The 20,544-nt window shown below is 41.2% G+C and overlaps 1 protein-coding gene across 3 annotated transcripts in view; it reads right to left on the bottom strand.

Annotated features, from left to right (window-relative positions):
• Positions 1-193: 193 nt before the first annotated feature.
• The window catches only part of LOC310703566 (uncharacterized protein), a 40,241-nt gene continuing 19,890 nt past the window's right edge, over positions 194-20,544 (bottom strand). The window contains exons 16-37 of one of the 3 annotated variants that reach the window (XM_083495935.1): positions 19,939-20,007; positions 19,773-19,841; positions 19,029-19,097; positions 18,535-18,606; positions 17,692-17,760; positions 17,511-17,582; positions 15,749-15,817; positions 15,219-15,287; positions 15,029-15,097; positions 14,833-14,901; positions 14,393-14,461; positions 13,430-13,498; positions 12,337-12,405; positions 11,144-11,224; positions 10,206-10,241; positions 8,884-8,920; positions 7,609-8,166; positions 5,935-6,176; positions 4,865-4,943; positions 4,461-4,592; positions 3,072-3,263; positions 194-1,999 (exon numbers count right to left, since the gene is read on the bottom strand). In XM_083495935.1, coding sequence (XP_083352061.1) covers positions 3,073-3,263; positions 4,461-4,592; positions 4,865-4,943; positions 5,935-6,176; positions 7,609-8,166; positions 8,884-8,920; positions 10,206-10,241; positions 11,144-11,224; positions 12,337-12,405; positions 13,430-13,498; positions 14,393-14,461; positions 14,833-14,901; positions 15,029-15,097; positions 15,219-15,287; positions 15,749-15,817; positions 17,511-17,582; positions 17,692-17,760; positions 18,535-18,606; positions 19,029-19,097; positions 19,773-19,841; positions 19,939-20,007 — 2,259 coding nt within the window. In that variant the 3' untranslated portion in view covers positions 194-1,999; position 3,072. The remainder of the gene's footprint in view (positions 2,000-3,071; positions 3,264-4,460; positions 4,593-4,864; positions 4,944-5,934; positions 6,177-7,608; positions 8,167-8,883; positions 8,921-10,205; positions 10,242-11,143; positions 11,225-12,336; positions 12,406-13,429; positions 13,499-14,392; positions 14,462-14,832; positions 14,902-15,028; positions 15,098-15,218; positions 15,288-15,748; positions 15,818-17,510; positions 17,583-17,691; positions 17,761-18,534; positions 18,607-19,028; positions 19,098-19,772; positions 19,842-19,938; positions 20,008-20,544) is intronic. The other 2 variants (XM_083495936.1, XM_083495937.1) reach the window with 2 other exon arrangements.

Below are 20,544 nucleotides of genomic sequence, written 5' to 3'. Positions count from 1 at the left end.
TACAATGTGTCTAAAGTTAAGTGTTTTGTTAACCACGTGTGTGTGGTTGCTCAGAAATCCCACAGACTTCAAAAGGACTTTCTCTTAAGTAAGCATGCATAGATTGCAAAATTAACATTAAATCCACAAGGCACTTGAAAGATCCAAATAAACTTATGAATTGGACAGAGACTACAGCCTGTATATAAATCTATTTTGAAAGAAGATTATTATTTATTCTTGGTTACATTTTTCACAAAAGCAAACATTCAGTTCTAAATATCTTCCTCATATGAAGTGATTAAAAGACACAGTGACTTTTAATAAACACAGTGAGATGAGATGTTAGTTTTGCAGATTTCTCAGATTTTTCTAGTGGCACAGAAATACACTTAGTGCAAAAAGTATTTTAGTATATTTTATGCATAAAGTACCTCTTGCATGTTTAATGCTGATAAATGTATGCTAGTAAACAAAAACAAAAAATCTGGAATGCAGATATTTATGGGCATATGCTGACAGATGTAACAAATTAACAACCCACTTTGAAACATGTATACAGCACTGATGTATCTACCTGCAATGCCAGTATTCTACTGAGCAAGCAGTAGTTTTGTAAAACTAGCATGGCATAGTGTTTGATGCCCACATTCTAATCTCTTATATTTTGGCTCAGCAAGTTTTAGGACTGAGCCATATTAATATACAATTTATTTGGATACATTTAATGTAGCTTTACAGGTAATTTTGCCATGCTGCCTGCTTGTCAGTATTCACTTTCAGCAGCAGCTGCTATATGCATGAGCTGGAACCAACTAGTTTATCAAGTGATGTAAATGACCAAGGAGTATGTTAGTGTAAAATAATGTTTTTAGGATTAACTTGTGCAACCCTAACCTGTGCAATACTCCTTTCTCAGAAGTACGCTTCCATTTTGGGGTTAATTGCAAATAATTGTGCATAGGGTTGCAGCCTTAAAGAAGTATCAAATTTCTACCCCTGAGTAATATTTACCTGCAGATTCCAACAGATAGAAATCCTCATTTATTCCGGAATATAGTCCACAGGCAAACTGAAAATTGTGGAGCGAGAATTTGACGTGTGTATAAGGAAAGGGGTAACTACGGGTTATAGTTTTGCTGGCCCTATTAGGTTCTTGGAGGCCGCTAGCTCTTGGGAAAGTCCTATAAAGAGCCCTCATACAGGAATTCATAACATTTCCTGGCAAACATAGTACCATATAGCTTTCTAGATTCCCAGGGGTGAAACTACATATTACCAGGAAACAACAGGGTTCTTAACATCATCTTTCTACCATGAGTTAAATGAGACCCTTTTGAATTGGCAAATCACTCCTCCCCATTGTTTCCTGGTTATTTATTGCCCCGGCTGAGCTCCTAAATTAAAAGCGAACGTGGCAGGGGGCAGGGTAAAATTAGCCTCAGTATGGGGAAGTTTCTATTCACAATACAGTATAAGATACAACGTTTATTTTTGTTTTGTTAATGTTTTACAATCTACAAAGCATGCACGATTGTTTCAGATGTGAAGGGTGTTATCCAGTGATATGGTTTCTGTGAGTAGAACAGAAAAGAAAGCAGCTTTCAGAAATCTCTCCCCTCCCTTTGTTGGCCAAACCACCTAAATCAGCTCTAAATCCAACCATTTGAAGCAGATTTAAAGGCTGTTTTCCTTCCCATTCCCATGACACAAGGCCTTGCTGTCAGATGAGCAGTGTGATGATACAATCCGAACGTATGTGTGGCCTCAGTATGTGTCTTAACATTGCACCTGCATGTAAGCTCTGTTTCGGAAATAGAAGATAGACTGCTCCATTGACTTCAGTAGGACTACAGTGGAGTAAGTGGTTTGAGGATACCGGTCATCTTTCCTCTTGTTAATCAAGTACAAAATACAAAAAGATCTTAATACATTTGCACAAAATCTCCCCTCTCTTGGCTAACGATCTTTTCTGTTGAATTCTGCTCGGTGAGCGTCTCTGTTAATATCCTTCAGCCATCTGTAAAATAGGACAAGTTATATAATTTGTACTGATAAATAGGAATTTCTCTATTAAAGCAAAATTAAATCCGAGTATTGCGTCCAGAACTTGTCTCACAATTTCCTGTTATACTGTTTTCCCAGTGTAACCAAGTTGCCTATCAGAGCATCATTTACATTAGATTTGAAAATATTCTGTGTACACATCATACATCTAAAGCACATCCTCTCCAAGAATCCTGGGATCTGTAGTTTGTTAACAGTGCTAGGAACTGTAGCCAGGATTTGTTCCCAGGATTCTTTGGTGGGGCTGTGCTTTAAATGTATGGTGGGTACACAGCAGACTGTGGTTCTCTTCTTTGCTAGAGGGCAAGGAGTTAGGATTTCTCCCTTGCTTGGAGAATCTGGTAAATAGGAAAGTGAAAGAGCTATTTATCCAGGCAGATGTGTGGGACAAGATTGGAAGAAGTAAACAACGCAGCTTCAGGATGCTCAAGGCATTGATCTATTCTAAGAGGACATGGCAGAATAGCTTCTTCCTCTAGCAGATTATTGGAACTCATAGAGGGAGGGGAAAAAGAGAAGACCCCCCTGAGACACAGTGATCCCCAGCTGCTGCTTGTCTTCTGGCTAGGTCTAAGTCACAACCTTCCTCCACCCTCTTACAAATATTTTGCTGCTGATTTTTTTTGGGGGGGGTCCCCCCCCATGCAGTTTAAGCCCACAAACCAGTGGGACTACTAACAGTATGGTATTGACAGTGTGTGGCACAGGTCACACAACCTGTATTATGTCGAGAATTACTTTTTCATGCGCAACCTTGATTTTTCTTATTTTATTCTGAAGCTCTGATCTTGGGTGAGAGTGAAAGGACACACAAGTGTAGCATGAACCTCTCCACGATCATGAAGCCCTTGAAAGTGTGATCCTAGACAAGTCTATTCATAAGTAAATTCCAGTTTGTTCACTGAGGCTTACTCGCTCATAAGCATGCAAAGGAAAGCAGCATTCTTTGAAAATATTGGGGCAGTGTCAGCACAGGCTCTTTCCAGAAGTACAAGAGTCTGTAGAAAAGCCTTGTTGGTTCCTACCTCAAGAGGAAAATACGCAGGTCTTTTTACAGTCTTCCTCGATATCAAAGCGGTTAGCATTTCCATCACAGCCACCGTACCAAAACTGAGCACAAGAATTGGCCTGCTTATCATAATACCATTTTATAATATACACACGGCATGGTCCTTGATCTAATCTTAATTTACATTGTGGAGGGCTCAAGAGATTTTCTTTAAAACAAAAACAAAAAACAAAATATAATTATTCTCATTATAGTGCTTTACAAAAGTAATTGTGGCAATAAAGTTCAAATTTAATCAAACATTTACCATGTTAGAAGTTAAATTTATGAAGGTAGTGCCGATATGCGCTACCACCCTCCAACATGATGGATGGATAAATGGATAGAGTTTCTTCTTCTCTTCAGTATTTCTCCAGTCTTGCTTTACTCACATCTCTACTATTGTTTAAAACTTTTCCTCTCAATTTTTCTCTACCCTTATTAAAACACACCCACCCACCCCTTTTCTGTGTCAATCCCTTCCTATATTCAAACCTGCTCATTTTCTCAGCTGCCTCATGTGAGAGAGATAAAAGATGTGGAGCCCTCAAATATCCCACAGGACAGGCGTCTCCCCCACTCAGTGGCGTAGCGTGGGTTGTCAGCACCCGGGGCAAGGCAAGTAATTTGCACCCCCTAACCCATGGATTTGCGCCCCCTAACCCGTGGATTTGCGCCCCCTAACCCTGACCCCCAGATGTTGCGCCCGGTGCGGCCGGCCCCCCCTGCACCCCCACGCTACGCCACTGCCCCCACTTATGTGAAAGTGGCGTTCCTGGGTACCACGTGTATATGTGAAATCACATATAAAAGTCCTGTCATCACCCTCTAAACCTCTGGAAACCCACAAAAATCCACTGAACTCCACTACAATTGCTCCCTCCAAACCCCAACTCTCCACAGGCCTCAAAGATCGGTGCAAAGACTCATGGGATTGCAATTACAAAGGCTCATGGGATGGCCATTTCCCCCCTTTCCACACAATTTTTGCTGTTTTCCCACTCTTTTTGCCCCCTTCACGCCTTTTTGCAGTATAAACAGGTTTATTTACTTTCAGGCATCGTGCATATGCACAGTTGCGCATAAGTCGAATGCGCATAAGCGGGGAGACACCTGTACCTTCTTTATACTTTACTCCAACTTCAGCTATTGTTTAATAACCCAATTTTCCTTGCAGTTTCCTCTCCCCTTGCTTTACTCAAACATCTGCCTTCATTTTCCATACCCACTGCCTCTTCATGCAAATCCCGGATTGCGAGGAGGCACTGCAAAATCCTCCAATGAGGGTTGCACAGCGACATCATTACATTTTTATTATATATAGGGTGAAATGGAAGAGCATTAAAACTTTGATACATGTAATGACCTGGTTTGGGTGTAGGTGGCATGGAGGAAGCTGATGAATGAGAAGGTGGGAGCGTTTTCTCTGCTGTTAGCGATGCCAACGGCGGTGATGACGATGGTGATGATGGCAATGATGGCAGTGCTGAAGTAACTGCTGCAGAATATAATGTTATACACACAGAGAGAAAAAACCATTCAAGAGACGGGATGACATGTCATGTAGCTGATGAAGGAGATTTTAATCCCTGAAGGTTTATGCCATAATAATACCTGCAGCGTCACTATACTGTTTGTTATTTTTGCTGCAGCAGACTAAAATGGCTACCCCTCTAGGAATTTAAGGAAAGGGTGGTGAGGTTTGTTTGTTTCTTTTTGTTTTGCCTATGAGACATATCCTGTTAAGAACTAGATTGCAAAAAGGATTACCTTTAACAGGAGACAAAGATGAGAGATCATCAGGTTCCACATCGTAGTTCTCATGAGATGACCTGTGCAATTCTTTGGTCTGAAACAAATTCAGTTTTGTTAATTTTAAAATTTAGCAGGGACTTATCACCAGTGAACTTACATTTACTGCCCTCAATAACTTAGGCCCCAAATATCTGAAAGGCCAACTCCTTCCCTACAGACCCTCTTGGGTCTTATGATTAGCAGAGAAACCTCTTGGTAGTTTCACCGCCCTCAAAAATTCAGGGTGTGGTGGCCCCAGAGAGGACATTCTCTGTGCCCTAAGCTGAAGAATTCCCTCCCCACAAAGCTGCATGTCACTTTCATTGTTCAGTTTTGTCATATACTGAAGATGCACCTCTCGTCTTTTGATATCTGAGATATATATTTTTAGAACTCCACCTATTCTTCTGATCATAAATTGTTTTAACTGATTTTAATATTCTATTTTTACATTGTTGTAACCCACCATGTCACCTTATAGGGAACAGCAGCTTAGATAGATTAGATAGATGATAGATAGATAGATAGATAGATAGATAGATAAACAAACAAATATTTGTTCTGTGATACAGGGAAGCCTAATAGAGACCTGTTTCATTTTACTTCTGTCCACAAAGAACCACTTGTGTTGGTTCTTTGCACATGAAAGTCATATATGCTTCAAGTTCAAGACTAAAATGTAGGTTCCACAGCTTTCAAATAGTCTTTTCCTGATTTATGGAAGCATGAAGCATCAATCAGGTGATTGCAGCAGGCTTTAGATAAAATTACCTTTAAATTAAAAGCATTGGAATTAGATCCTTCATTGAAATAACTTAATGGCTAACTAAGCTACTTATTGAAAATAAGTATACCGTTTCAAAATACTGAGCTGCAAAGGCAGTTCTTTACGACTAATTTTTAAAGAAAACCTTATCATTTTGTATTTTTCAGCTGTGAACTGTCCTGCGATTTGGATGAAGGGTGATATACAAATTTAATAAGTAATAATAATCACTACAAGTAAAAAGAGAGAATCCAGAAAATATCCAGTAGCCAATGAGTACCGGGATTAATGGTTGAGAAGTCTGGCCAAGATTTATAGAATCCTCTTTCACTGTGGTTTCAAATTCATTTGATAAAACTGACTGTCCATTATTACTGTTTGTGTGCAATATGTATTGTGAAGAACGAGAAGATACTGAGTGGATAGATGGTCCATTTATGCTTCCTCCAGCTCCAATCCGATTATATATTAAGGCTCCATGTTCATCTTCACAAAACTGGTTAACAAGTTTGGACTCCAAAGCTTGAAACAAAAGAAAATAAAAACCCATTTAAAAATCCCAAATGTTGAAAAAAATACATTTTGTTCAAGAAATAATATTACTCATGCAATTTTCACTATGTTGAAACTTTTTTTTTAAAAAAAGTAATTGTTTCTTAAGTCTTGGGATAGCTGTTAGAACATTTTTTTCTTCACAGATGGCAAGCCCCAAAGCATAGCCGTTTATGTCAAAGTAAATGGGTTGTGTCCAGCTAAGTTTTACTCAGCAAACCCCTTGAAATTTGGGGACTTCGGTTAATAAAGCCCATAAATTTCAATGAGTGTTCTCTGAGTGTAAGCCTTTTCCTCTGATGGGACTCAAGGCAGTTACAGATAATAATAGCCATTAAAAACAGAAAAAACAAAACACCCCCCATAAAAACCATACAAACACTGGGGGAGGAACGGGCCGGGGGACGGGGAGAATGCACTGCCCCCAGCACCATTGAGGAGGGGGTGGTACCATCGCGGCCGCCCCCCCGATATGTGCCGCACAATCCACCACTGTGCTGGGCGCCACACCCTCCAGGATGCACGTCACACCGCCGCGGCGGCACACTATACCCCCGGGACGCATGTCACATACATGATGTGCTACACCCCCAGGGCACGCGCCAGCCACGCCCCCACCTGCTCTCTGCCCCCAGTGCCGGAGCATGGAGCTTCGCCACTGCATACGAATAATCACAGCATGGCAGCCACCCCTCTGCAAAGCAAGAATTTGCACATCATATTTTATGTTTTTGTGCTTGCACAAAAGTTGGTATATTTTGCCCTAAGCATTTATTAACTGGTGCAGCAAACTATTAAGATAGGTCCACAATATGAAATTCTTATTTGTGTAATTTTAGGAAAATGCGTAAGAAAGTCTTGCTTTAATTCCTACCCCCTTGCCCTGAGTGGAGAACAACAGAGGTCTTAGCAGAGTTCTCCCTTTGAGAACCTCAGCTTCTCATTCCTGTTTGCTTGTGTCCTGGGTCACAAAGGGACAAGAGAAGGACTGGGTGATCCATTCTATTTCTGGTCCATGTCAGTGTTGTCTATATTCATTCTTAAGTCTTTTCTGTCCTGTTTCCTTAATAGTGTGGGGTTTTTTTGTTTTTGTTTTTTTAAAAAAACATATATTATCCTTCAACTATGCATGCTTTTACACTTCAGCTATGACCACTCTGACATGCAGACCCCAGAGCATTGAATGTGGGTCAATGCAGCCCTTGGCCTGAGAAAAGTTAGCTATCTCTATAGCTTTGGGATATATGGATGAACATAACATTCCTACATGGCATGCTCTACATCCACTATGTTGTTCCAAGATCTTTAGTGAGGGATGTAGAGGGTAATCTTTGACTGGAGGCACCCAAAAGCTTGAAGAAGATCTGTGGGGACCAGTAATTCTTTTAAGAGGCATGATTACCTGGAAGAGTATTAAAGTCGTCAATGAGGTACATATGTTCTCTGTCAGGGTCTGATGCAATGAGATTCAGCTCCCGCAAGAATTCAACTTGTGTTGGGTCTGAAGTGTTCACGATTCCAATGGCGTACATTTCGATGTTAGCTGCATGAGCCTCTCGGACAGCAATATCCAACTTGACGGCTTCTCTCTTATCCGCTTGGCCATCTGTGAGGACTATGGCAACTTTCCTCACGCCAGTTCGAGCCCCAAAGAATCCTTCCTGTGTTGCTTTACGGATGGCTGTGCCTGTGTAAGTGCCTTCTCCCATATATAACATCTTCCTGATTGCTTGTTTCACATCCTGTTGAGTTGTGTACCTATTAAGTCCAAATTCAAGCCGAACCTCCAGGCTGTAGAGGACAAGGCCAATTCTGGTGGCATTTCTCCCTACAGTTACTCTGTCTACCAAAGCAGTGACAAAATCTTTGATTATTTCAAAATTCTCTGGGCCCACACTTTCGGAGCTGTCAATCACAAACACAAGCTCCATAGGTATCTCCTTGCATTTGATACCGCAGCCTGCAAAAAAGAAAAACAAGCCAAATCCATTCAGATAGACCATATGGCTTGCTTTAATTATATACTATATTCCCGATGTGTGATGTATATGAGGATAAGTGCATTTTTTAATTTAAAAGGGGCAATCAATTGCAGCCTGCTATGAATCGACTTAACAGCTACACTCTTCTTAGGATAGAAGTAAGATTGCAGATGAAACAGAACCAATTTAAATTACTTGATGGCTTTAATGGAGACCTTAGTATGACCGAGACTTTCAAATTATCTATTGCTAATGTGAGATTCACACTGCTCACAGTGATAGATGGAATCACAAGAACCCTCCCACTGTGACAAACTCCCCGATAGGTCAGAATCTGGCCACTCCCCATTAGGTCACAATCTAAGATTAGCCACAATCGGGCTGTAGACCAAGGACTGCTAATATTTGGGGACTGACAGAACACTTTCTCCTTTTGACTTAGCTATGTAGGCTAAATTTAAAAGTGCCTGCCAAAGGCAGACATCTGTTAGTGTTCTAATTCTCACGGCTCTTTTTTGGGTGATAAACTATTTAAATGTGAATTTTTCAATATTAAATTGACATCCCAAATGATTGGGCGACCTTTTCATTTCCCCTTGGAGTTGCAGATGTTTCGATAATCATTTTCTGGGAGGAGGAAATGATCAGAACAAACAGGCATAAGATTGAAATGAGAAGGCTTGTTGAAAACTTACCACATATCTCTTTAATCAATTTAATTATATCTTCTCTCTAGGTTAGAAAAGACAAGAGTGCACATATACATTATCTGACGTCTGCTTTATTCCCAGCAATTTATAGCACGGCCTCTGCTAGCATGCCTCAGATTTCAGGCATTTTTCATCATCAGAGTTGTTGCCAATATTGTTCATGCAATGAAGCTTAAGCACTTAACTACTGGACCATTCAGTCAATGCTTAAATGCTGCAATGCATCATGGCTTAAGGAGCTTTAAGAGTAGATGTGAATACCCTTGGAAGTTCATAGGCTGCCTTTTGTGTGTGCAGGGGAATATTATAATCCCAATCAGATGCTGCAGCACCTTTCTTAAAATATAGAATTTATTTCTCCTAATGGAGACATTTTAGTAAGGCAACTTTTCCACCACCTGCATTTCACCAAAGATTATTTTACCGTAGCCAATTCTGTATTGGCTTTTGTATGCATCAAATCATTTTGCCTGAGTTGCCCAAGGATGTAAGATAGGATGTCTTTGGTGTCCCACTGTGCTGGTGTCCCACTGTGCTGTTTGTGTGCGCGGAGTGCAGTGGAGCACCCCTGGTGGCAGTGCTGCTGCTTTCTAGGACAGAGATGGTGAGTTCAAGGGAGCTTCAGGTGTGTGTGCATTTGTGGGGTTGCCACTGCGCTTGCTATCACTTTACCTCACCTCATCCCCATCTCAGTAAGCACAGCACCTCCACTGACTTAGCACAAAGGTGAGTCAAGGTGGGTGCGCAGGTTAAAGTCCACCAGTGCAGTCTTTCAGCAGGAGGACCAGACATCCAGCTGTGGGTGTTGAAGACAGAGCAGCCCAAGCAAGAAGTATCCTGATCTTAAATCTGAAAGTGAAGCTCTATGTACTATCTGGACAGAGCTCCAGAGATCTGTACCTCCTTCAGCCCAGGTCAGTTCCCTCTACAGCACCACTTTGACAAATACACATTTACCAGTAATAGTTGGTCGGTTTCCTACAAAAGCACTCCTTTATTTTTGTGACTTCTTCTAGTGTTGTATGGCTACCATGGTTTCTGACTTATTTTTTAAAATAATGTGTGATGTCTACAATGTCATTTTTATTTCATTTGGCCTCCTTTATCCCTCTTTTCCCAATAGCCAGGAGTATTATAAAGAAATACTCTGAACAACATACTTGGATATTCAGTGAGCTTTCTCTATATATGCCTTCTTCAAATAAAGCATTAAAAAAAAATCTTTCACAGCTGCTCAGTGACACATACAGAGATTGAGATAATATTGCATAAATGAAGTTTCTTTCAAAAAAATATTAATTGCTTACTGTTAGACCTTGCTCGCCCTTTGCTCCGGTTCTGCCCTAAAAAGACAAACATTCATTAAATAACAATAACATTTTATTATTTATGCCCCACTCATCTGGCTAGCTTTCCCCAGCCACTCTGGGCTGCTGACATAATATCTAAAAACATAAAACATAAAGCGTTAAAAACCTCCCGATACAGGGCTGCCTTCAGATGTCTTCTGAAAGTTGTGTAATTCCTTGACATCTGAAGGGAGGGCATTCCCCAGGAAGGGTGCCACTACCAAGAAGGCCCTCTGACTGGTTCCCTGTAACTTTGCTTCTCACAGTGAGGGAACCAGCAGAAGACCCTTGGAGGAGAACCCTAGGCTGGACGATGGGAGTGGAGACGCTCCTTCAGGTACACAGGGCCAAGGCTATTTAGGGCTTTAAAGGTCAGCACCAACACTTTGAATTGCACTCGGAAACGTACTAGGAGCCAGTGAAGGTCCTTTAGGACTGGTGTTATATGGTCCCAGCGGCCACTCCCAGTCACCAGTCTCTTAGAACAATCTGTGGGATGATTTCCTTGCTACTGTTTTAAGGTTGAAATTGTTTTATGTATTTTATTTTGCTGTGTTAAGTAAGTTACAGCATGATTATGAACCATTCTGAGATTTTTTAAATTAAGAGCAGTATTTAAATGATTTTAATTTATAACTAACAAACAGCATAAGGAGGGTTGTAGTTGTTTGTTTAAAAAAAGAAAACAATCAACAACAAATACTTGTGTGGGGAAAGGAATTTGGAGAGGAGAAGTCTCCTGGGAGAAAGGAGTATTTAATGCTTTCTCTGCTCTAAATTGTTCCCCTTTGTGCCACTCCTCCCACTCCCATGGGGTTCAAATGTGTGTCATTTGTAGTTAGATGATTTTTAAAGTGAAAAAGTATTAATGATTTCTTATGCATATTATTACATACAGGTTCTCCAGCTGAACCAGGGTCACCCATGTTTCCCTTCTCTCCTTTTCTTCCTCTTTCTCCAGCAGCTCCACGATCACCCTTGGAATTAATTACACAACATTCGTAAGTCATCACATTAATCACCTCTGTTTGAAACAACATGCACTGGTGGGAAAGACTAGATAGTATTATGTGGAAGTTCCCTACATTTTGCAGCAGAAATGGACTCTACCATATGAATTCCCATTGCATACATTAAAAAAAACAACAATGCATGACTTGACAGGCCTGATCCATCCTAATTTCTTGACCGCTTAGCACATCAAGACATAATTAAAGCCCCCAAACTGGCCAATCCACCGAACCAACTCCCCACTCCACCCTCAGCAGACTGGGGTGTAGAAGGGAGAGAACTCTGGCACTTAGAGCATGATATTGTAGTCAGTAGCCATGTAACTGATGTGATTTTCTGGAATAATCACAACCATTCTAAGTGCTCAAGGTATGAAGAAACTCCTTTTGAGTGAATTGATTGGTGGAACCTGTCAATCAGGCTAAGAGGCAGCAGATGGTAGGGAGCATAGATCTCTTTTGCTTGTGATCACTAGCAACAGGGGTTCAGAGACATACTGCCCCTGATATTAGAGCGGGTGGCGCTGTGGCCTAAACCACTGAGCCTCTTGGGCTTGTTGATCAGAAGGTCGGGGTGAGCTCCTGTTGCTCTGTCCCAGCTTCTGCCAACCTAGCAGTTCGAAAGCACACCAGTGCAAGTAGATAATCAGATACCACTGCAGCAGGAAGGTAAACAGTGTTTCCGTGCACTCTGGCTTCCATCACGGTGTTCCGTTGCACCAGAAGCGGTTTAGTCATGCTGGCCATATGACCTAGAAAGCTGTCTGTGGACAAACGCCAGCTCCCTCAGCCTGAAGCAAGAGGAGCGCCGCAACCCCATAGTTGCCTTTGACCCCCATCCAGGGGTCCTTTACCCTTTTGCCTTAGAGATAGTAAATAGTCATCATGACCCATAGCCATTAATGACTATATTTAATCCCCTTAATTTAAAATTGTCTATTCTTCCCATACTATATATTTCAAAATGCCCATAACATTAATTCCACTGCTTTTTTTTTGTTTTAAATAGATTATGAGTAACTTCAAACAGCTAAACTGGGTAACAGGTAGAAACCTGTCTTTAGATTTTGATACCATACCTTGGGTCCAAGAAGCCCTTCTCCAGGAGCCCCACGGGGTCCTGGCATTCCTTGAATTCCTTGCTCACCCTGAAGGCAAGGCAGAATCGTTGACATTTATTGTCTACCCTAAATCAACCTTCATTGCTTACACAAATTTGATTAAAAGTAAAATAAAAAAAAAATTAAGGGAAAGGTTTTTTATTTGAGTTGCCTGTTCATAAATAAGCTTACACTGAAAGACATTCCAGCAAATTTAGCATGACTGAATTCTGCATATGTTCTCCTTGGTGCCACATATTAATATTTTCATCACGATGTATGTTTGTAGTACAGATGTTGTGACCCACCATGGATCATGACTCAGTAGTGAGCAGCAACCCACCAGCCGAAAACCAATGGAGTAGGTAGTGGCAAAGTGCTACAGCACCTTGTGGCCTTCAATATGTTGTCGGATACCCAGGACCCATCAGCTCCATCTTCTATGACCAAAGATCAGAGATGATGAAGGTCCACAGGTTCCTCATCATTAAGCTACAGGTTCCTCACCCGTAAATCTCAGGTAGCTGAATGTCACTTGTCTGTGTAAGATTCTGGATGCTGACTGCTCAGGGGTTTGCATAACTAGTTGGCATGACAGAGTCTTCTCATTCATTATCAGAATTAACCAGACAAATCGCTCTACCACCATGCACCCCAGTCCCACAGAACAGAGAAAGAGGTATCAATCTGTCAAACCTTTTCTGTATCTGAGCTGCACCAAATTGGGTCAAATTAAGCCACAAGCTCCACTCCTGGTGGTCCCCTTCCATAAATTCCTTTTAGTTTCAGCTTTGCAATCATACTCCCCCTGAAACCCAAAGGCTGCCCAGTGGGTCATGGGAATGATGCCACCATCATTTGTGGTTGGAACTACAGTATGATGGTATCTGATTGTCTTCAAACCTCTGATTTTCAGACTTGATTAATGACAACCTTCTTGGCAAATGCTTTTGGTCTTATTTGTCTTTCCAATCTATATCAACCCATAACAAAGTTTTTAACATCTCTAAATTGCCAAAAACTGAGCCCAACCCAAATTGCATGTAAAACTGAATGCAAGAAATGTTAATACCTTTGGTCCTTGGATACCTTCACCTGGAGGTCCCAAGGCTCCAGGTGGTCCTTGTCGTCCAACATTGCCCTGAATAGAGAAACAGCATAGCATCCTTATATGCCTGCAAAATGTGATAATCATTGCCACATTTCACGTCACTTCTACTTAAAATGCTTATGAGATACAAGTGGGTTCTTGAGAGTCCATGGCTGGCAGCCAATGTATGTTACAGCTCAATCCTAACTATAAATCTGCTAAGAAGCATCACTTGATTTTAGTGGTAAAGGTACCCCTGCCCGTACGGGCCAGTCGTGTCCGACTCTAGGGTTGCGTGCTCATCTCGCTCTAGAGGCCGTGAGCCGGCGCCGTCCGAAGACACTTCCGGGTCACGTGGCCAGCGTCACGAAGCTGCAGCTGGCGAGCCAACACCAGCGCAGCACACGGAAACGCCGTTTACCTTCCCGCTATAAAGCGGTCCCTATTTATCTACTTGCACTTAAGAGTGCTTTCGAACTGCTAGGTGGGCAAGAGCTGGGACCGAACGACGGGAGCTCACCCCACCGCGGGGATTCGAACCGCCGAACATATGATCAGCAAGTCCTAGGCACTGAGGTTTTACCCACAGCGCCACCCGCGTCCCGATTTTAGTGGTACTTACTTCTAAATAAATATGTTTTATCGTTGCCTTAAACAACAATCCATACATCACATATCCCAAGTTGCTCTAAATGGTCAATGGATGATGTGGTTTGTGAACTATTGACTTTGACCTGTGGTTATGATGATGATGATTTAAATCAGCAAATTAATTTAATTAGGACTTTGGATTAACTTTTTGTCTCTGTCAATGCCTGTTATTTATTATTATTTATTACTAAATTAATGCAAAGATTATCACAGCTGCAGAGAGATAGGGAAAGGAGACAGTAATAATTATTCCTGAAAAGATACATTTCAATTTGAGAAGTAATTATAACTTACTTTAGGCCCTGGTAGGCCTTCTCCTGCTGGGCCTGGGAGACCAGCTGGTCCTCTGATACCAGGATCACCCTAAAAAATATATTTTTTATAAATCTTCCCAATGTCCAGTTTTACTTTTTCATCCTTATTATTACTTCTATCATGCTAAGCAATCAATGTGGGAAGGAATCATTAAGGAGAACAAATTAAGCAGAATAAAAAATTCAAGGTTTAAGAGGCACCACAGAGGGAAAGGTAGATAGATAGATGATAGATAGAGATAGAGATATACGGAAATGTGAAGTTTATATATCAGGGCAGTAATATTTAGCTAAGAACTGTAATATACATTTCCCAACAGTATTAGATAAAAACACTACAATCATTTTTAATAGAATAAACCAAACTCCTAATTGGGAAACAATAATTTTATAATTTTACTTAAAATTACCAGATTTTACCTTTGGTCCAGGTAACCCAATCCCTTCAGGGCCTTGATCTCCTGGAGCTCCTGGAAGACCCGGAAGACCCTGAAATCAGAAAGTAAATTGGTTAACTATTAACTGCTTTGCAATGACAAATGTTCCATATTCCCCAATATGGCGGCACACATTATTGAAAAATGTCCACAAGTTTGTCAAAATTGCATTTGCTTACAGGTGGGCCAGGGTACCCATCTCCCTTTGGTCCAAATGGTCCTGGTGGTCCTGGATGTCCACGATCGCCCTGTTTGCAAAAAAAGAAGAACATGTTCACATTTTTCAACAGTTATTAGTTGCTAGGTGTTCATTTTCTATTTTTTAATTTGTTTTTTGAATTTAAATGAGTATACCGATTTGGTTATTACCTTAGCCCCAGGAATCCCTATTCCCTGTTCTCCAACTGGGCCAGGAGGTCCTGGTAATCCAAGATCACCCTTCAATTAAAAAAACCCACATATATAACCAAAAATATACATATGCAACTAGAGAAGTGAATTTTGAATATTATGTACTATCCTTTTAAAAAATGAATCTGCCTTTATTTAAGGGCTGCTACAAATGTCACAAAATTCCCATATGAAATGGATTACAACTCATGCGCAGGTGATGCTTGTGAACACACATTAATTCTATGATGTGGAGATGGTCTTTCTTTTGGCCAGCTCTGATTGGCTTTTTTTCAGTGCATACACAGACATGTGCATGTTCACGCATGATGACCCACATTCAGATTTTGCAATGGTTTTGACCTGACAGTGCTTTTCAGGTAGAAATCTTGCCATCCTTGGTGCTCAGTAATATCTCGGATTCAAGGACCGTCATAATTGCAACCGTCGCTAGGCCCATTACTATGTCCAGACTGAACATTACGAAGCAACAGAAATGAGGCCATTACCTTTGGTCCCATAATGGCTCGTCCAGGGAGACCTGGCATTCCAAGACGCCCAGGTGTACCGGGTTCACCCTACCATTATAAAACAACAACAACAACAACAGCAATGACTTTGTAAAGGAACAAAACAAAATTAATAAAAGATCATTGAGATGTGAAGCTTTTTTCAAAGCCCCACTCCTAAGCATAGCTGTCAACTTTTCCCTTTTTAAAAGGGGAATTCCCTTATTCCGAATAGGATTCCTCGCAAGAAAAGGGAAAAGTTGACAGCTATGCTCTTAAGGGCTCATCCACCCTTACTTCTTTTGCCCTGCATGTTCTTGACGCAGGTCTGAGCTTTAAAGTTCTGTACCCAAGAGCTCTCACCTCCCTCCTGTTACTTTCTCCAGAAAAACCCACTCTTTAACGCCAATCAGAACAAACAACAAATCAGGTTTTTTGCAGATTGCCATTAGTTCAATTCAGCAGTAAAGAGCAAGTTTTCCCAGGGGAAGCGCCAGGGCTGGTGGGGGTGGGGGGTGGAATCAGTCAAGCACAGAGCTTGAAAGAGCAGACCTATGCCTTGAAATGCTACATAAAATGAATTCAGGATGAGCCCTTGGTTTAGTGAGGGCTCTGTTTTCACTGTGGGCCTTTCTAGATAGGTGGGTTGTTTTTGTGAGTCTATTCTGAAACTTCTCTTATTGGCACAATAATCCTGCATTAATGGCGGATTTATACTGACCCATCCACACACCACACATCCACTTAATCCGCTGTTCACCAACGCTTCCCCAAGTCACACCACTGTTGCTCTCTTGTGGGGCATTTTTGCGTTCACCCCAGTGTGGTTCACCTTTACTACATACACAGCACAACAGAACAATGACCCATCCCCTCCAACAGCATAAAAATCAATATGGCTCACCTGAGCCAACAACCTAGCCCGCCTCCCTCACACAAATCAGCCACACCGCAATCAACTAAACAGAACCAACCAAGCTCGGGAACCCCTAACCTCTCGCAATATCAATAAAAATAAATGAATACATAAACAAAGAACCTGCCCATGTGATGCTGACACCCCCCCCCCCGCTACACTAAGAATAGGCAAAAGAGTGAAAGACCAATATCCCCATCTTTCTCCCCTCTCCCCTAACTGCAAGATGTCTATGAAAAAAATGTCTCTCACCAAACGTAAATGAACTGTGAGAAAGACCATGAATTGAAAGTTGAGACAATAGATGTACCATTCCCTGTTTACCTGTTTGCTTTGCGGTGGCGTAGCGTGGGTTGTCAGCACCCGGGGCAAGGCAAGTAATTTGCGCCCCCTAACCCGTAGATTTGCGCCCCCTAACCCGTGGATTTGCGCCCCCTAACCCTAACCCCCAGATATTGCGCCCAGTGCGGCCGGCCCCCCCTGCACCCCCCACGCTACGCCACTGTTGCTTTGTAACACGAAACCCCCTATAAAAAGTATTTTTATTTTTTTAAAAAAAGAAAAATATGGAACAAGTACTGATAAAAAAAGGAAGCACCACAAAACATTTGCAGTAGCAAACAGTACTGAAAGTGGCATTGTCTATTGCCATCCAGGTAATTTCATGAGCACAAATAATTACAAATGCATAATAAAAGGGACTTCTGGAGGGGCTGTTGCCTTTCCTCCCTTGGCAACTGCTCCACCGCACCAACTTCTGACACCAGACGTGGTAATAAAATTAATTTAATAAAATAATAATAATAATAATAATAATAATAATAATAATAATAATAATAATAATACTTTAGCCCCTGCAGGTCCTGGCACTCCAGTTGGTCCTGATAATCCACGTATACCTCTTTGACCTTGATCACCCTAGGAAAAAGTTGAAAAAGCTGCTTTATACAAAAGCTACTTTAACTTTCTCAGAGAAGGTAATAAAAAGCACACATAATTTCATGACCAGTTATAAATAAATTCTTGCCTTTTCACCCTGTATGCCAATTCCAGGAGCACCTTCTGGACCACGGGGGCCAGGTAATCCTGGTTCTCCCTGCAAAAAAAAAATATGATAATGTGGTAGCATATCATTGTATATATTGGTGCAATTCAGCAGCTAAAATATTGCTCTGTGAATCAAGAAGTCCCTGTTTGGAATTCTCCCCTTCACCAAGGACTCATTAAAGGCCCCTCCAGACTGGTGGGGTTTTTTGTGTGTGTGTTTTTGCAGGTGTATTCTGCAATGTGTCATTCATGCAATAATAGAGAATTAGCAGTGAATTTATACTGGGCCATTCACATATCATTCCATTTTATCTATTGTTCTTCGATGCTTCCCCAAGTGTTACCGCATTTTTGCTGTCAGGAGGGGCACTTTTGCACCACAGCGCAACAAAAGCAGAACAACAACAACAACTCTGCATATTATTAGGAGAATATATATGTTAGTGAAACTAGCATACCAAAATTATTTATATGAAGAAAATTGCTTGCAAAAATTTGAGTGTTTTGCAAAACTGCATAAAACTGTGTCTACTAGGAGAAATTCACATTAAATGCTGAGGATTTTTGAAAATAATAATTTCAAATTGCTGCAGGAATCTGGACAAGGGAATTTAAAATTGAAAGAAAATGAGGAACCGAGAGAACTGAAATTGGCAGATCCTTCCATCCCTTTTCTCTAGGTGTTATCATGTGTGTCCAACGCATCACATCACACAGAACTAATCCCTTGGCTATAGATGAAACCAGCCTAGATTTGCCAAATGGCACTTACAGTAATTCTTTTAATTTTAGAAACAGACATGCTCAAATAAAATAAGCAAACCTTTTGGCCTGGTGCTCCATCTTCTCCTGGCAGGCCAGGTAGACCTGCTAGTCCTGAAGAACCTGGTTCCCCCTAATGTCAACGAGAAATGGAAAGTTAAGGACCCAAATAGAGCCCAACTGGATCAGACCAAAGGCCCATCTACTCCAGCATTTTGCTTTCTCAGTGGCCAACCAGATGCCTCTTGGAAGCTGACAAGGAAGACACAAGCACAGCAGCATTCTCCTCACTTGCGATTCCCAGCAAATGATCTACATTGCCTTTGATATTTGAGGCAATATATAGCCACTGTGAACCAGTAGCTGTTGAAAGCCTTTCCCTCTCTCTCCTGTTTCTGTAATCCCTGGTACTCAGTTCTCCTAAATATACAATAGAATTAAGTCCTTGAACTTTAAATACACGGGGCTACTTATGCAATGCAAAAATAATTAAATGCCTTATTATCATGCAGTTTTATACAGTTTTAATATACAGCTTTTAGAATGCTACTTTACCTTTGCTCCAGGTTCTCCAAGACCTCTTTCTCCTGGAGCTCCAGTTTCTCCTGGTAAACCTTGATCACCCTTAAACAAAACAAAATGATTTGAAATGCTTGAGCAACATAAAAAACATCTGCTCGGCTTATTCCGTCTTCAGAGAGAGACGATGGGAGTACATCAGTAGAGAGCAGCACCATTTCAACCACTATATACTTGGGAAATTGAAATGGTAAAAATAAAATCCTGAACACCTTCCATATCACACTAAGCTATGGTTTAGTTTTATGTGCATGAGCCCAGCATGGCTGAGAAAGAGGGGAAACAGAGGCTTTCACTTCAGTTTTCAAGTTACTGTGGTTTCTTGTTATACCCAAACTCCACTCCCAACCACATTTGTTGTTGATTACACTGCCCACATGCAAGAAGTTTGCTTGGTGGGGATTTCTGCCAAAATCCCACATAGTTATTTAAAAATCAAGCAGTTGCAGTTCTGGTTGTCAGCAGAGTGACTGAAAGAAAGCATATGGAACCTGGTGCGAAAAGAAACTGGTAACACTCAATAATACATGATAGAAGGATAAATAAAACACAGGGGGAGACTCCTTCCGAGCTACTTTTTCCTTCAACTTCTCCAGTTGTCAAATTTCAACTATCTTGCTCATCACAGCCAGCTCCCAGCTGACTAAAGTCTCCAGCCAATCAGAGTCTGCTGTCCTGCAGACCAATCACAGAATTAAACCCAACACTGACTTGGCTCACCTTTGGTCCGGGCAATCCCTGTCCAGGTGGCCCTCTTGGCCCTGGTGGTCCTTTGGGGCCTTCTACTCCCTAGAGAAGAGAAGATGTCAGAAAATGAATCCTGGAGAAAGAGTTCCCTAAGCAAGGCTTAAGCAATTTTTAAATACCTGCAAGCACCAAAACTCACCTTCTCTCCTTGAAGTCCAACACCAGGTAATCCAATAGGCCCAGGCAAACCAGGCGGGCCAATTTCACCCTTATAAACAAAGCATTGTCACTTAATACAAAATATAAATGCAAGTTACTTAGGCTGCAATCCCATACCCAGGAGTAAGCCCCACTGAACTAATTGAAACTTAGTTATAATAGACACATATAGGATTGTGCTGTAAATATTCACTGGGTACAATTTGGACCAGCTCCTTAGAAGCCATTGGCATAGTCTCAGTACAGAGACGTTGACAAATGTATGCTATATTTTTTTAGGACGCATTAAATGCCAGCCTTTTATAGATGCTGTCTCCGGCACAGTAAGGAACATGTACAGTCTTCTTTTCTTTTTGTACCCCAGAACTTAACTTTCCCACAGAATGAAACCCTTCTTATTTCATCTCACACTTTACTATGAAGAGATGTTAAAATGGGCTTTGAGTAGTTTATTGGGCATAAATCTATCTGAGAAACTACAGTATTGTTCAATCGCCATTGAAAAAGCAAATTCTTTATTTTGCTTCATTACACTCTTTGTGACTAGTATCAGTCACAGGTCATTTAGACTTTGCAAATCCCCTGG

Source organism: Podarcis liolepis (assembly GCF_965112155.1).
Source record: "Podarcis liolepis genome assembly, chromosome: 1".
Lineage (NCBI taxonomy): Eukaryota > Metazoa > Chordata > Lepidosauria > Squamata > Lacertidae > Podarcis > Podarcis liolepis.
The sequence above is the reverse complement of the archived record's forward strand: the minus strand, read 5'-3'. Positions and strand labels throughout refer to the sequence as shown.